The sequence below is a fragment of the Myxine glutinosa genome, chromosome 3 (genome assembly GCF_964187855.1).
Source record: "Myxine glutinosa chromosome 3, kmMyxGlut1.1, whole genome shotgun sequence".
In the NCBI taxonomy this organism is placed as follows: domain Eukaryota; kingdom Metazoa; phylum Chordata; class Myxini; order Myxiniformes; family Myxinidae; genus Myxine; species Myxine glutinosa.
Window position 1 is genome coordinate 101,886,568 of NC_136263.1, and position 14,089 is coordinate 101,900,656.

The following is a 14,089-nucleotide window of genomic DNA, read 5'->3' on the forward strand; positions in this document are numbered from 1 at the left end:
CACGCGATATCGAAAGAAATTACATGATATCACGTGATAAACGAAATCACACGATATCAAACTAAATCACGCAATATCACACGATAAACTAAATCACGCGATATCACACGAGAAATGAAATCACGCGATATCAAACTAAATCACGCAATATCACACGATAAACTAAATCGGAGGGGGAGGGGGAGGGGGAAGGAGGAGGGAAGGGGGAGAGAGGGGGGAGGAGGTGGGAAGTGGAGGGGAGGAGGGAGGCAGGAGAGGAAGGGGAGTGGCTCACGTTTGAGTGAATGTGGCTCACGTTTCTGAGTGAATGTGGCTCACGTTTCTGAGTTAAGTGTGATGCCGATCAGGAAGAAGAAGAAGAAGCCATACTACCAAATTCGTACACTTCCGGAATTGTTTGATTTATTTGTATTCAAATGTCTGGTAATTGTTTTGTATTTATTTATGCGAATGTGCACTTGTGTATAACTGTCTTCATTTAAAAAGGCTTCGGCACTTTCGAGCGATTTTTTTTTTTTAACTCCAAAAAAACGAACTTTTTTTTTTCACATTTTTTTTTTGCCTAAAACACTCCCAGGCACTCACTGATGAACCTCTGAAAGTTTGATGAAGATCCGTTCAGCGATCTCTGAATAAAACGCGGACACACACACAGACAACTCGCGTTTATATATACACAAAGAATTAAGTTAAGCACCCCTACACAACGAATTAAGGTAAGCACCCCCTAATATATATTCTTTGTGTATATGTATACATTGGCATATATTCTAAGGTATGTGAGATCAAATAATGATTGGTATGACATTAGCAATTATCCATTGATGAAATTGAGTGATCAAAGTGAAAAAAAGTGATTGGTTGAGTCAGTGATCCGACCACGTGGGTCCTACACACGTTATTGACGCAAAGATCGCTAGAGGTCTTCTCAGAACAATGACTGTACGTTAGAAAACATAAACGTCATCCACACTGTCCGTGATGGACCTATAGCTCCATACTTAAATTGAGGTGAAAATATGCCTAAAATTCCCAAAAAATTTCACCTTAAATTATTCAGAATAAAATATTGAAAACGGCATGATTGTTATGTTTTTATGTGACCATAATATCACTTCTCCAGAAAATATAGCAATATCATGGGTATATTACACTGTTTTGACGACAACAAACTTGTAATGTGCGAGGTTGTAAAAAAACGGGGGGGGTGCTTAACTTAATTCTTTGTGTATATATACATATACAAATCGGGATTTAAATTTAATTCAATAATTGATCCAGACGTCTATTCTCTTTCAAACATTCAAACCGACAGAGGTAGTTATTTATCACAGCATCTGTAGAATTTTCACCCTTTTACTCAACTCCGTTTCGCTGTTATTTGGTGGAGCAAAAAGTCAACTGAGCTTTATAGATATTTAGATATTATGAGACCAGAGATTGGGCCCATTTGGTTTTGGGTTTTTATGGCGTGAATATTTGAGGTTATTCGGTAGGATGTCTCTGAAACTGGCAATAAATTTCTTTTCCTATATGCTTTCTTCGTGCAGTATTGCTTTGTCTAAGTCTTTAATAGATATTGTTTGCAATTTCTCCAACCTTGTTCAATGTCTTTTCAGGATTGTGCAAAGTATTTTGTGAGTTTTGAAGATTATTGTAATTCATAGTCCCTCTGTCATTTTTGCGTGATATTGCATACACATGGTTTGCATAGTCCCTAATGAAAGCTACCTTTTGGATGAAACTTTATAGCTGAGCCTGAGCCTTTTGTCGTTTTTAACAAACTAAGAAACTTTGGTGCTTGTTAAAGTGTTTTCTCTGATCAGCTTATTGCAATTTTTTGAAATGACATTATGAATCCTTATTCATAGATTTTTTTTTTTTTCATTTCATTTTCATTTCATTTTTTCATTTCATTTTCATTTCATTTCATTTTCATTTCATTTTCATTTCATTTCATTTTTTCATTTTTTTTCATTTCATTTTTCATTTTTCATTTTTTCATTCATTTCATTTTCATTTCATTTCATTCATTCATTCATTTTTTCATTTCATTTTTCATTTCATTTTTTTCATTTTCATTTCATTTTCATTTTTCATTTTTTCATTTCATTTTTCATTTCATTTTCATTTCATTTTTTCATTTTTTTTCATTTTTTTTCATTTCATTTTTATTTATTTATTATTCATAGATATTGATGCTTTAAATGAATATTTTGTATTTATTTAACATTTTTGCTTGCATATCTATTAGAGCCAGCTGTATGGCTTGTCTGGCCCACTGAAATACAGATCAGATGGATTTCGGAGGAAATTCAACTTTATAACCAAGTCTATCTTTACTGGGCAAAAAGATCAGGTAAACATTTTACTTCTTGTTTTATTAAGCCTTTATGTCTGCTGGTCATTACTTACGGATGATGCTGAGGTTATTATGATGAGGAATCACATCAATTAGTTTTATACCTGGTGAAAATCAGAGCAGCAATTTTTTTGCAATAACGTTTTACAAGCATATAAATGTGTCTTTACAGGAATCCCCAAAAAATAAATGGTCAGCCATTGCAGGCAAGAGAATTAAAATCATCGCAGTACAGGTAACATAATAACTAGGTACTCAAAGTATGCACACACACACACACACACCTATGCCTGTCACAATGTTCTCCACTCCTTCGTTCACCCATCTGAACTTTATTGAAAATGTTGCCTGGCAGGATAGCCGAGAAGTGTATGCACATGCTCCTGAGCTGTCTAACCTGGATTTAAATCTCAACCCACCTAAATCTGTCGCCCTGGTGTTTCTCCAAATCAGCAATATCAATGTGTGTGTCATACCTTGGATGGATGTCAAACTGGGTGTCCCATCTGCAAGCATTAGTTGATGGCTATTCAAAATTCACGGTGTCCTTCGTGAAGAGTAAGTGAATTATTGCCAATACTTTGGCCGAGTTCCAGATTCCTGCCCTAACTGACTCGTGGGAAGGCAATGGTAAAGGACTCGGCATAACCCTTGCCCAGGAATTGCTTCGGCAGCACCCGCTCCGTTCATCTGTAAAGAGAATGGCACATTGATTATGATGATTAAAAATGTGAAGTTTGCTCAGCTCAAAAAAATGATTCATCATGCCTCCTTAAATAATACCAAATGTCGATGGTACTATTCATTTAAATATTATTTAAATAAAATTTAAATTGAAATATTTAAATATTAAATATCGATATTAAATAATACCAAAATTCATTTAAAATCTCTCAATTATACTTTGGTACTTTGGAATTGCACTTTGTAGTAATTATACGCTCCAATTAAAAGTGGATATTCCGAAAAACAAATAATGGTCAAAGCTAAATTTGTCATGAAAATTTAAAAGAAAATTGAAATTTATGCCATTGAATTTGTCAGAAGCACAAACTTGCAAATCTCAAGTTAGTAGCAAAGTTGCTGTGATACAGCTGTAGCTTGAATTTTAGAACTCAGAATTTGTTGGACACAATGGTCATTTGAATGAAATTTTTCTGAATGGAAGGCTTTATCAATTTTAACTAATACTCATTAAGTAGTTTGCTTTTAACATTGAAAAAAGATTTTGATATTATATTAATATCCCCGCTTTAGCTAACCCCCGCTTTAGCGGGGAAAATGGCCTTAAAACGAGCATTCATTCATTCATTCATTAATGACATGCAGATGTAAGTACATTAAATGATGGATGGTTCAAGGTTAACCTGCCCTATTTCTCAAATTTTAAAGTTAAATACAGTAAATTAAAGTTTCATATTTATTATATTTCAAGGCCTTCACCCTCCACGCATGCATTTCCCCCATCATTGTAGCCTTTATGGCAGTACAGAACAGAAATGTAGCCTTTTACAGCTGCTTCTTTAGGACAGGTATGCAGCCTTTAGAACAGGTATGCAGCCTTTAGAACAGGTATGCAGCCTTTAGAACAGGTATGCAGCCTTTTCAGGACATCCTTTAGGACAGGTATGCATCCTTTTCGGGCATCCTTTAGGACAGGTATGCATCCTTTAGGACAGGTATGCATCCTTTAGGACAGGTATGCAGCCTTTTCAGGACATCCTTTAGGACAGGTATGCATCCTTTAGGACAGGTATGCAGCCTTTCCAGGCATCCTTTAGGACAGGTATGCAACCTTTAGGACAGGTATGCATCCTTTAGGACAGGTATGCATCCTTTAGGACAGGTATGCAGCCTTTTCAGGACATTCTTTTGGACAGGTATGCATCCTTTTCAGGACATCCTTTCGGACAGGTATGCATCCTTTTCAGGACATCCTTTAGGACAGGTATGCATCCTTTTCAGGACATCCTTTAGGACAGGTATGCATCCTTTTCAGGACATCCTTTAGGACAAGTATACATCCTTTTCAGGACATCCTTTAGGACAGGTATGCATCCTTTCCAGGACATCCTTTAGGACAGGTATGCATCCTTTTCAGGACATCCTTTAGGACAGGTATGCAGCCTTTTCAGGACATCCTTTAGGACAGGTATGCATCCTTTTCATGACATCCTTTCAGACAGGTATGCAGCCTTTTCAGGACATCCTTTAGGACAGGTATGCATCCTTTAGGACAGGTATGCATCCTTTTCAGGACATCCTTTATGACAGGTATGCATCCTTTTCAGGACTTCCTTTAGGACAGGTATGCATCCTTTTCAGGACTTCCTTTAGGACAGGTATGCATCCTTTTCAGGACATCCTTTAGGACAGGTATGCAGCCTTTTCAGGCATCCTTTAGGACAGGTATGCATCCTTTAGGACAGGTATGCATCCTTTTCAGGACATCCTTTAGGACAGGTATGCATCCTTTTCAGGACATCCTTTAGGACAGGTATGCAGCCTTTTCAGGCATCCTTTAGGACAGGTATGCATCCTTTAGGACAGGTATGCATCCTTTTCAGGACATCCTTTAGGACAGGTATGCATCCTTTTCAGGACTTCCTTTAGGACATGTATGCATCCTTTTCAGGTATCCTTTAGGACAGGTATACATCCTTTTCAGGACATCCTTTAAGACAGGTATGCATCCTTTTCAGGACATCCTGTAGGACAGGTATTCATCCTTTTCAGGACATCCTTTAGGACAGGTATGCATTCTTTTCAGGACAACCTTTAGGACAGGTATACATCCTTTTCAGGACATCTGTTTTCACATTTCACATCCAACTTTGAAGGAGCATCTTGGTGATGCCACTCGAATGCTCCTTGAGTAGTCCAAAGAGCTGGGAATCACATATAGTAACACATCTTAACTACCAGAAACGATGGCCAAGCATTAGAGTATTAAATGGATGATGGTTTCCACACTTCCAACGGTGATACTGAGTTTTTTCTGCAAAACCTCAAACAACCATGCAGTGAAATGTTAAAAAAACAAATGTTTAACATATACTGTATTTGGGCAAATAACGTACGAGGCAAAATTTTCGGGTTGACCTTGAACCACGTTTGTAATTACAAATGAAGCATTTTTATGGATAAAGCTGTTGATGAAGGTAAATTATTATTCTGCAGGAGGAACCACTTTTCATGTGCAATTGCAGTGAAGGATGCACATCAGAATGTAATAATTTCTCAGGCTTCTTGTACGATGTGCTTCAAGAGCTGGCAATGAACCTACACTTCAACTACACTGTGGTGAACATCACAGACAGATCTCGGATTCTTGATGTACAGCAGAGTCTCGGCAATAATGAGGTATAATGGGAAGGTAAAATTTAACAATTAATCACTCTATTTAATCTGAGCTGCAGGACAATTGAATCTGAGCTGCAGGACAATTGAATCTGAGCTTCAGAACAATTGAATCTGAGCTGCAGGACCATTGAATCTGAGCTTTAGGACAATTGAATCTGAGCTGCAGGACCATTGAATCTGAGCTTCAGGACAATTGAATCTGAGCTTCAGGACAATTGAATCTGAGCTGCAGGACCATTGAATCTGAGCTTCAGGACAATTGAATCTGAGCTGCAGGACAATTGAATCTGAGCTGCAGGACAATTGAATCTGAGCTGCAGGACCATTGAATCTGAGCTTCAGGACAATTGAATCTGAGCTGCAGGACCATTGAATCTGAGCTTCAGGACAATTGCATCTGAGCTGCAGGACAATTGAATCTGAGCTGCAGGACCATTGAATCTGAGCTTCAGGACAATTGAATCTGAGCTGCAGGACCATTGAATCTGAGCTGCAGGACCATTGAATCTGAGCTGCAGGACAATTGAATCTGAGCTGCAGGACAATTGAATCTGAGCTGCAGGACAATTGAATCTGAGCTGCAGGACAATTGAATCTGAGCTGCAGGACAATTGAATCTGAGCTGCAGGACAATTGAATCTGAGCTGCAGGACAATTGAATCTGAGCTGCAGGACAATTGAATCTGAGCTGCAGGATATAAATATTTAAATATTTTATTTTTATGGAGGTTGGGTGAGGGTTGCTTGGTGTTGTCAGTTATTTGAATCACTTATTTCTTTAAAACCACTTGTTTCTTTTTTTGTTATTGCCCTTGTTTATTTAAAACCTCAATATTGAGGCACTGCATCATATAAATGAAACACATGTATGCATGCCATCCTAAGTACATTATAAGGACCAGCTGAGTTATTGTTTCACTTATTGATATGAAATATCTTATGGTGCTTCTCAAAAAATTTAGGCCTTGGGACAGATATTCTGCCCAAATTTTGTATTTCTTAAATGTCTATACTCTATAGTGACCCGCACAGCCATGGGTCACTGAATCGTTGGCGGAGGCATACAGTGCATTCAGAAAGTATTCAGACCCCTTCACTTTTTTCACATTTTGTTATGTTGCAGCCTTATGCTGAAATCGTTTAAATTCTTTTTTTTCCCCCTCATCAATCTACACTCGATACCCCCATAATGACAAAGAGAAAACAGGATTTTAGAAAGTTTTGCAAATTTATTAAAAAGAAAAAACTGAAATATCACATTTACATAAGTATTCAGACCCTTTGCTATGACACTTGAAATTTACCTCAGGTGCCTCCCATTTCTCTTGATCATCTTTGAGATGTTTCTACACCTTGAATGGAGTACACCTGTGTTAAATTCAATTGATTGGACATGATTTGGAAAGGCACACACCTGTCTATATAAGGTCTCACAGCTGACGATGCATATCAGAGCAAAAACCAAGCCATGAGGTCGAAGGAACTGCCTGCAGAACTCAGAGACAGGATTATGTCGAGGCACAGATCTGGGGAAGCCTACAAAAAATGTCTGCTGCAGTGAAGGTTTCCAAGAGCACAGTGGCCTCCATAATTCTTAAATGGAAGAAGTTGGGAACAACCAGGACTCTTCCTAGAGCTGGCCGCCCGGCCAAACTGAGCAATCGGGGGAGAAGGGCCTTCGTCAGAGGTGACCAAGAACCCGATGGTCACTCTGGCTGAGCTCCAAAGATCCTGTGTGGAGATGGGAGAAACTTCCAGAAGGACAACCATTACTGCAACACTCCACCGATCTGGGCTTTATGGCAGAGTGGCCAGGCACCTGAGCTAAATTTCAAATCCTGCAAAGGGTACGAATACTTATGTCAATGTGATATTTCAGTTTTTTCTTTTTAATAAATTTGCAAAACTTTCTAAAATCCTGTTTTCTCTTTGTCATTATGGGGTATCGAGTGTAGATTGATGAGGGGGGGGAAAAATGGATTTAAACGATTTCAGCATAAGGCTGCAACATAACAAAATGTGAAAAAAGTGAAGGGGTCTGAATACTTTCTGAATGCACTGTATGTGCAAGTGCCCACTGTATGTGCAGAAATAATTATGTAACCAGCACACAATTTTAACATTTGCATTTCAGTCACATTTGTGTATTCTTTAATCCATGTTAATTGAAAAAGTGCATTTACTAAATCTAGCCAAAAGCATCAAATCAACCCCAATAATATTTTGGTCGTTTACAAGAGGATTGACAATAAATGGTGCCTTTGTTATAAAATTACCTTGGGGTCTGTAATTTCTACAAGCAAATCAAAAGGTGAGATGGTAAACCTGAAAATAAAGACTTTTTTTTTAAAGTTGGGAGTTTACAGATGGCATGTTAGTAACAATCTATATAATCACCAATCTATATAACAATCTATATAATCTATAGTAATCTATATACTATAAATACTATAGATATACTATAGATATATTATACTATAGATAATATACTGTAGTATAGATAGTAAACTATAGTAATGAAGGAGCTGTGCTCCAACTCGAATCGAAAGAATGGACGCGACAAAAAGCTGGAATTCGTCCGAGTTTCTTTATTGCATCAAATCAACTCGGGTACTCTGAAAAGCCCGTTTATCGGGCAGCATTATATACAAGCACTCGAATATCTCATGCCGGAGCGTTTGCCCTTAAAAGGCGCGACTGGGTGTCGCCGGACGGGCCGGGCGAGCCTGGACATGCCCGGGAACGGCAAGACTGGGTGTCGCGTCGCCGGACGGGCCGGGCGTGCCTGGACATGCCCGGGAACGGCAAGACTGAGTGTCGCGTCGCCGGACGGGCCGGGCGTGCCTGGACATGCCCGGAAACGGCAAGACTGGGTGTCGCCGGACGGGCCGGGCGAGCCCGGGAAAGGCGAGTCCGGGCATGCCCGGGAAAGGCGAGACTGAGCGTCTCCGGGCGGTCTGGGCGAGCCCGGCACAGCGATCGCTCCGTGGTTGCGTCCTCGGCAGGTGTAAGGCGATTGTGTATGTTCAGCAGCAACCGCTACAGTAATCTATATAATCTATAGACCAATCTATATGACACCAAATAAAATAAATGTATAATCAATATAGTGACCATGCTACTGATATAACAAGCCTGGTGTTGGTTTAACTGTTAAGGTGGCTGGCTTATGGTCTTAGGGTCTTGAGTTTGAAGTGGGTTGACTAAGCCCGTCAACCTTCCGAGGTTGGCAAAATGAGTACCAGCTTACTGGTAACAGTGGCACAGCTTCCAGAAAAAATGATGCAACCAGCAGCCATAGGCTGCTTATGAAAGAACAACAACTGATATAATAACAATTGCTACATTTATAAAAGCAATAATTACAGGAATGACACCAACTGTAATTCGAGTGAATAGAACATTTTAAAATCCAAGCATTCGATGTTGTAAGGTTTGTAGAAGTGCCATCCACCACTGTCTCTTCCGCAGGCAGATTTCGCACTGTGCCTCTGCTCCCTGCATGGAAACCACAACAACAAGTATGTTGAATTTTCCTTCCCACTAATGGACCGTGGCTACCAAATGATTGTGCGGAAACAAGAACGTGGGATTGACGGTGTCTTTGAGTTCTTGCATCCATTCCACGTCAGTGTCTGGCTGTCCATCCTGCTTGCTTGCATCGTTGTCGCCTTCATCCTCTCCACCATCAACCGCATGCACCCATACGAATGGAAGAATTTGGCAAAGCGAGGGAAAGTCTCACGTGAAGAAGGTAACAGCATGGACCTCCTAAATTGCTTGGGCTTCACACTTGTGAGCATGGTTCAGCAGGGAGTAAGCGTGCTCCCGCTCTCCTACTCGGGCAAGATCGTGGCGTTCTCCTGGTGGTTTTTCGTCTTGGTGACCATCTCCACGTACACTGCCAACCTTGCGGCAATCTTCCAGTCGCAGAACTCACTGAAGCTGGAATCTTTATCAGACCTCGTCGACCAAAATGAGTACGTGTATGGCACGTATAAGGAATACCCACTCGTTAAGTTCCTGAAAGCATCCAGTGTGGGACCTTTTCAGGACATCTGGGAGCACATTGAGAAGGAAATTGATAAACGCCTGGTCACCTCTGAAATATCGGGCCTTGACCAAGCTAGCACGAACAACTTTGTGTTCCTTGCATCTAGTGCAAAGGTTTTCGACGTTAAATCCAAAGTCTGCAACCTAACAGTAAGTCCTTTTTTTATTTGCTCAACCAGTGCGAAAAATTCATATATTACTCATGATAACAAATTGACCATTTCTGTTTTTTTGTAGGTCATCAATGCAAGTAATAGTGCAAGAAACACTAACCAAATGCACCAAATTTGTCTAAATCTGTTTATTCACTTTTCAGAACTTGAGCTTGTTGTTTCTTCCAAGTAATTTCTAAAAACAAAATTTGTGTGGATCATTCTCCAATTTACGCATTACCTCTTCAGGTGGTTGGAGAGATATTTTTTAAGTCAAGGACAGCCCTGATGTTTCCCCGGGGCTCTGTTTATGTGGATGAGATCTCTGCGATGTTGCAAAAACTGCAAGTCACTGGGCGTCTGGAGGAGCTGGAAAACCATTGGTTGGAGATCGACTCGTCGCGTTGCGAAGGTGGCGACACAGACAGCGAGAAGGCTGTTGAGGTCAGGGATACCGAGGGTATCTTCTACCTGCTGTGCATTGGCCTCATATTGGGTTTCATAGTTGGAGTCCTGGAATGGATGTGCCACAATGCACTTGAAAAGAAAAAGCCAAATAAACACCCATAGTCAAAAGGCCAAACATATGGCATAACATTTGGCAAATAACAATAATTTCCAGTGGGATTGATGCATGAATATGACTCAATATTTGTAAACTGTAAGTTGTTCAGTGTTTTTTTTGTTTTTTGTTTTTTGTTTTTTAGAGAGCAAGTGTACTTTTTCAGTTGAAAAGTTTTAAACAACTTCCAGCTGAACAGGATTTTTTTTGTGAGTTGGTGATTATTAGCTTTACACATAAAGATAAACACAAGGAATTTGGCACATGAGGAGGCCATTTTGCCCATCATGAGTGTGCTACACCAATCCCAGAACCTATCGCCCATCCACACACAAGCTATCTACAAGCCCTGCTAACATCCTCCTAACCCCCTATCTCGAATGCATTCAGGTACCTATCAAGTTCACATTTAGATCTATCCGCACCCTCCACTGTCGCTCCCTTTCTGGGGAGACTATTTCAAGCATGAACCCCTCTCCATCTGAAAGACCCTCCTTTAAGACTGTCCTAAGGCTCATCTTCTTCAACCTCAAACTATATGGCCCCTGGTCCTAACACTGTCCACTCTGCTGAAAATCTCCAATGTAGGCCTACCCATCTTGTCCACATCCTTCATTATTTTGAACCTTTCGATGAAATCCCCTCATAATCACCTCCTTTCAGGTGTATGTATCAAGCCTCCTAATAATCACCTCCTAATGTATCGAGTCCTGTCTCTTTAAACCGTTCCTCATAGCTTAATCTAGCTACGCCTGGAATCAATATAATAGCTCAATGCTGCACCCTCTCGATGGCAGCGATATCCTTCCTCACTACTATGGTCCTGCTTGCGTGATATGATCTGTTTGAATGCCAAATATAATTCTGTGGCAGTGTTTCTGTAAATTGTTGTTATAATGCAACATTGATGTTCATGATAGAGATTATTAATAAACATACATTATAATTCATATGACGTACACATGGTTATTTCTGAGTGATCTGCTTTTCTGAAATGCATAGCAAGGAACAATTAATAAATAAATAATAATTTCACAGTTGGCTACACATTATTTTTACCTCCACCAGCGAAAGTGGATGGAGGTTTTGTTTTCACCCCTGTTTGTCTGTTTGTCTGTTTGTCTGTTTGTCTGTCTGTCTGTCTGTCTGTCTGTCTGTGAACAGGTCATCTCATAAAGTTGTGGATGGATTTGGCTGAAATATCGTGGATAGTTTGGGTATGTGACAAGGATGAAATGATTAGATGTTGGTGAAGATCTGGATCCAGATGTGTATCTGAAAATTTGTAAATAGTAAGGGAAACATATGAAAATCTGTTAACTAAATTGTTACCAAAAAATTTCTTCACCAATATGTTTGTAAAGGTGTGTAATAACATGTGTTAAAATGTTGAAGGTCAACTCCCGTGGGAAACCCAGAAAAAAGCTGTTGAATTCGGGTACCGAAAAATTATTTTCGAGAATTTGTATTTTTTTTAATCGGCCCTTAAGTAACTTATGAGGGGTCAAATAAGGGTTTTTCATGATTCTGAGTTGATTGTTAACATTTATATTTCACCACAGACACTCCTTTGTGGAAAAATAATTTCTAAATATATCTCATTTTCTACTTTGCAGGACATGGAGTCTAGCAATATGGATGAAGACGTTACTCCACCTGTGCTCAATTGCTTCATCTGTGCACGCTCGGATACACCAGCTGAAAGGCTCATACAGGCAACTCCAAAGGGATACTCAACTTTATTGAAACAAGCAGAAACTGTCGAAAATGTTACTGTTGTGGAACGTATGAAGGAGGCTCAAAAGGAAGGAAAACTGAGGTACCACCAGAAGTGTAAAAATGATCTGTACAACAACTTTGTTGCAACCACCAAGAAGTCAGCTCAAGCATCAAAGGCAGAGAAAGAGTCATCAAAGTTGAAGAGAAGACGCACTACTTGTGAGTTCAGTTCATCAACTGGCTGCAGTTCTAGAAGATCACAGTCAGTTGACCTCCTGTATAAGGATGTATGCATTCTTTGCAACCAACCAGCCCAGCTCTACAAAAATAATCCAGCACAAGCTAGAAAGAAATACAGAGTGCCAGATAATTTGACTGCAGATACACTGAAGGCAAGCTTGCTGAAGACAGCACGGAGTCACGGGGATGACTGGGGCACTGAAGTCACTGGACGCCTGGAAGGGATCAACGACTTGGTAGCAGAAGAAACACTGTACCATTTGCGATGCAAACTTATGTTTGCGAGAGGTGACAGTTTGTCCAAGACTGATGAGGAAGGAAAAAGGAAGAGAGGACAGAGGAGTATTGATGAGGAGCGAGAGGCAGTTTTTATTGAATTCTGCGAATGGTTAGACTCAGAATTAGAGCATGGGGTAATGAACATGGACCAAGTCCATGAAAAGCTGCAGGAGTTTGATCAGTCACCAGAGAAGAGCCTTTCTTATTCAAAGCATTGGCTAAAGATAAAACTTCTAGAGAAATACGAAGACACCTTGTATTTCACAACACAGGAAAGAAGGGCAGATGTACTCTGTCTCAAAGATGGCACCGACAATATTCTGCGAGAGCATCATGCTAATCTTGACCATGGAGATGAGAAGACTCAGATCATAAAGACGGCACTCAAGTTCATATCCAATGATATTGCCTTGATTGATTTAGGTCCAAAGTCATACCCCACCACACACAGTATGACTGACATCGATAGTCAGCTGACACTTGTTCCTGCAAGCCTTCAGATGTTCTTAAGACCGATTGTCAAGACAGACGAAAGAGTTGCCGTTTGGGGGCAGAATTTTATTAAGGCCTGTCGACCTCGGTCTGGAGTATTGCCACACCAAATGGGGCTTGCCATACAACTTGATCATAGATTTGGGTCAAAATGGATGCTCAACAAGTTCCACCGGCTGGGATACACTGAGTCTTACACGGAGACACAAAACTACAAATACTGCTTCCTTAATAGTAGGAGTGGAGATGATGTTCCAGATACTTCTGGCACTCTTGACACCATTGTGGAGGAAACCGATGAACAGATCAATGATGAGGTTGCGGTTGATGCTGCGCTTGAGGATCAATCAGTGATGACAGCCAAAGTGCCAGCCAGTGAAAGTGAATTGTCAAGTAATGATCAGGTGGTCTTTATGGAGGTTGGGGAAACAAACAATGCAGTCACTCAGTTTGTTGGAGACAATATAGATTTAAACATTGTCTCTATTCACGGAAACACTCCCTTTCACTCAATGGGTTGGATCGAAGTCACCTCTCCGGCACCACCTTTGCCAGATCCACAGACAACAGCAGCTTTCCCCCGGGTGAAGTTGAAGGCACTCGACAAAGCTAAGATCCTGAGAGGAACTGAAGTAGAGATTATTCCATTTACGAACAGGAAACAGATAGGAACGAACGCGATCATGTTTCTCCCCCTCGCTGAGCTTTCCTCCTCCCTGGCTCATGATCAGCCACTCCTCACTCCAGGTGACACACTCTGGGCAGCGGGGTGGGTGATCAAAGCCAACGATCCTGAGTTCCCACACTCCAACTGGAATGGCTGGATGAAGAGAATCCATGCTAATGATGCAAAGCAGAGCACACAGA

General features: G+C 40.4%; 1 protein-coding gene and 1 long non-coding RNA gene across 3 annotated transcripts in view; one reads left to right on the top strand and one right to left on the bottom strand.

Annotated features, from left to right (window-relative positions):
- The window catches only part of LOC137423309 (glutamate receptor ionotropic, kainate 2-like), a 72,072-nt gene extending 60,579 nt beyond the window's left edge, over window positions 1-11,493 (top strand). For both annotated transcript variants that reach the window (XM_078774351.1, XM_068110324.2), the window contains exons 8-12: window positions 2,255-2,359; window positions 2,535-2,597; window positions 5,543-5,725; window positions 9,197-9,928; window positions 10,180-11,493. In XM_078774351.1, the coding sequence (XP_078630477.1) occupies window positions 2,255-2,359; window positions 2,535-2,597; window positions 5,543-5,725; window positions 9,197-9,928; window positions 10,180-10,500 (1,404 nt within the window). In that variant the 3' untranslated portion in view covers window positions 10,501-11,493. The remainder of the gene's footprint in view (window positions 1-2,254; window positions 2,360-2,534; window positions 2,598-5,542; window positions 5,726-9,196; window positions 9,929-10,179) is intronic.
- LOC137423313 (uncharacterized) overlaps window positions 1-14,089 on the bottom strand; it is a 51,768-nt gene that overhangs the window by 23,321 nt on the left and 14,358 nt on the right. The window contains exon 2 of the long non-coding RNA XR_010983679.2: window positions 2,839-3,052. This is a non-coding gene — a long non-coding RNA (uncharacterized LOC137423313). The remainder of the gene's footprint in view (window positions 1-2,838; window positions 3,053-14,089) is intronic.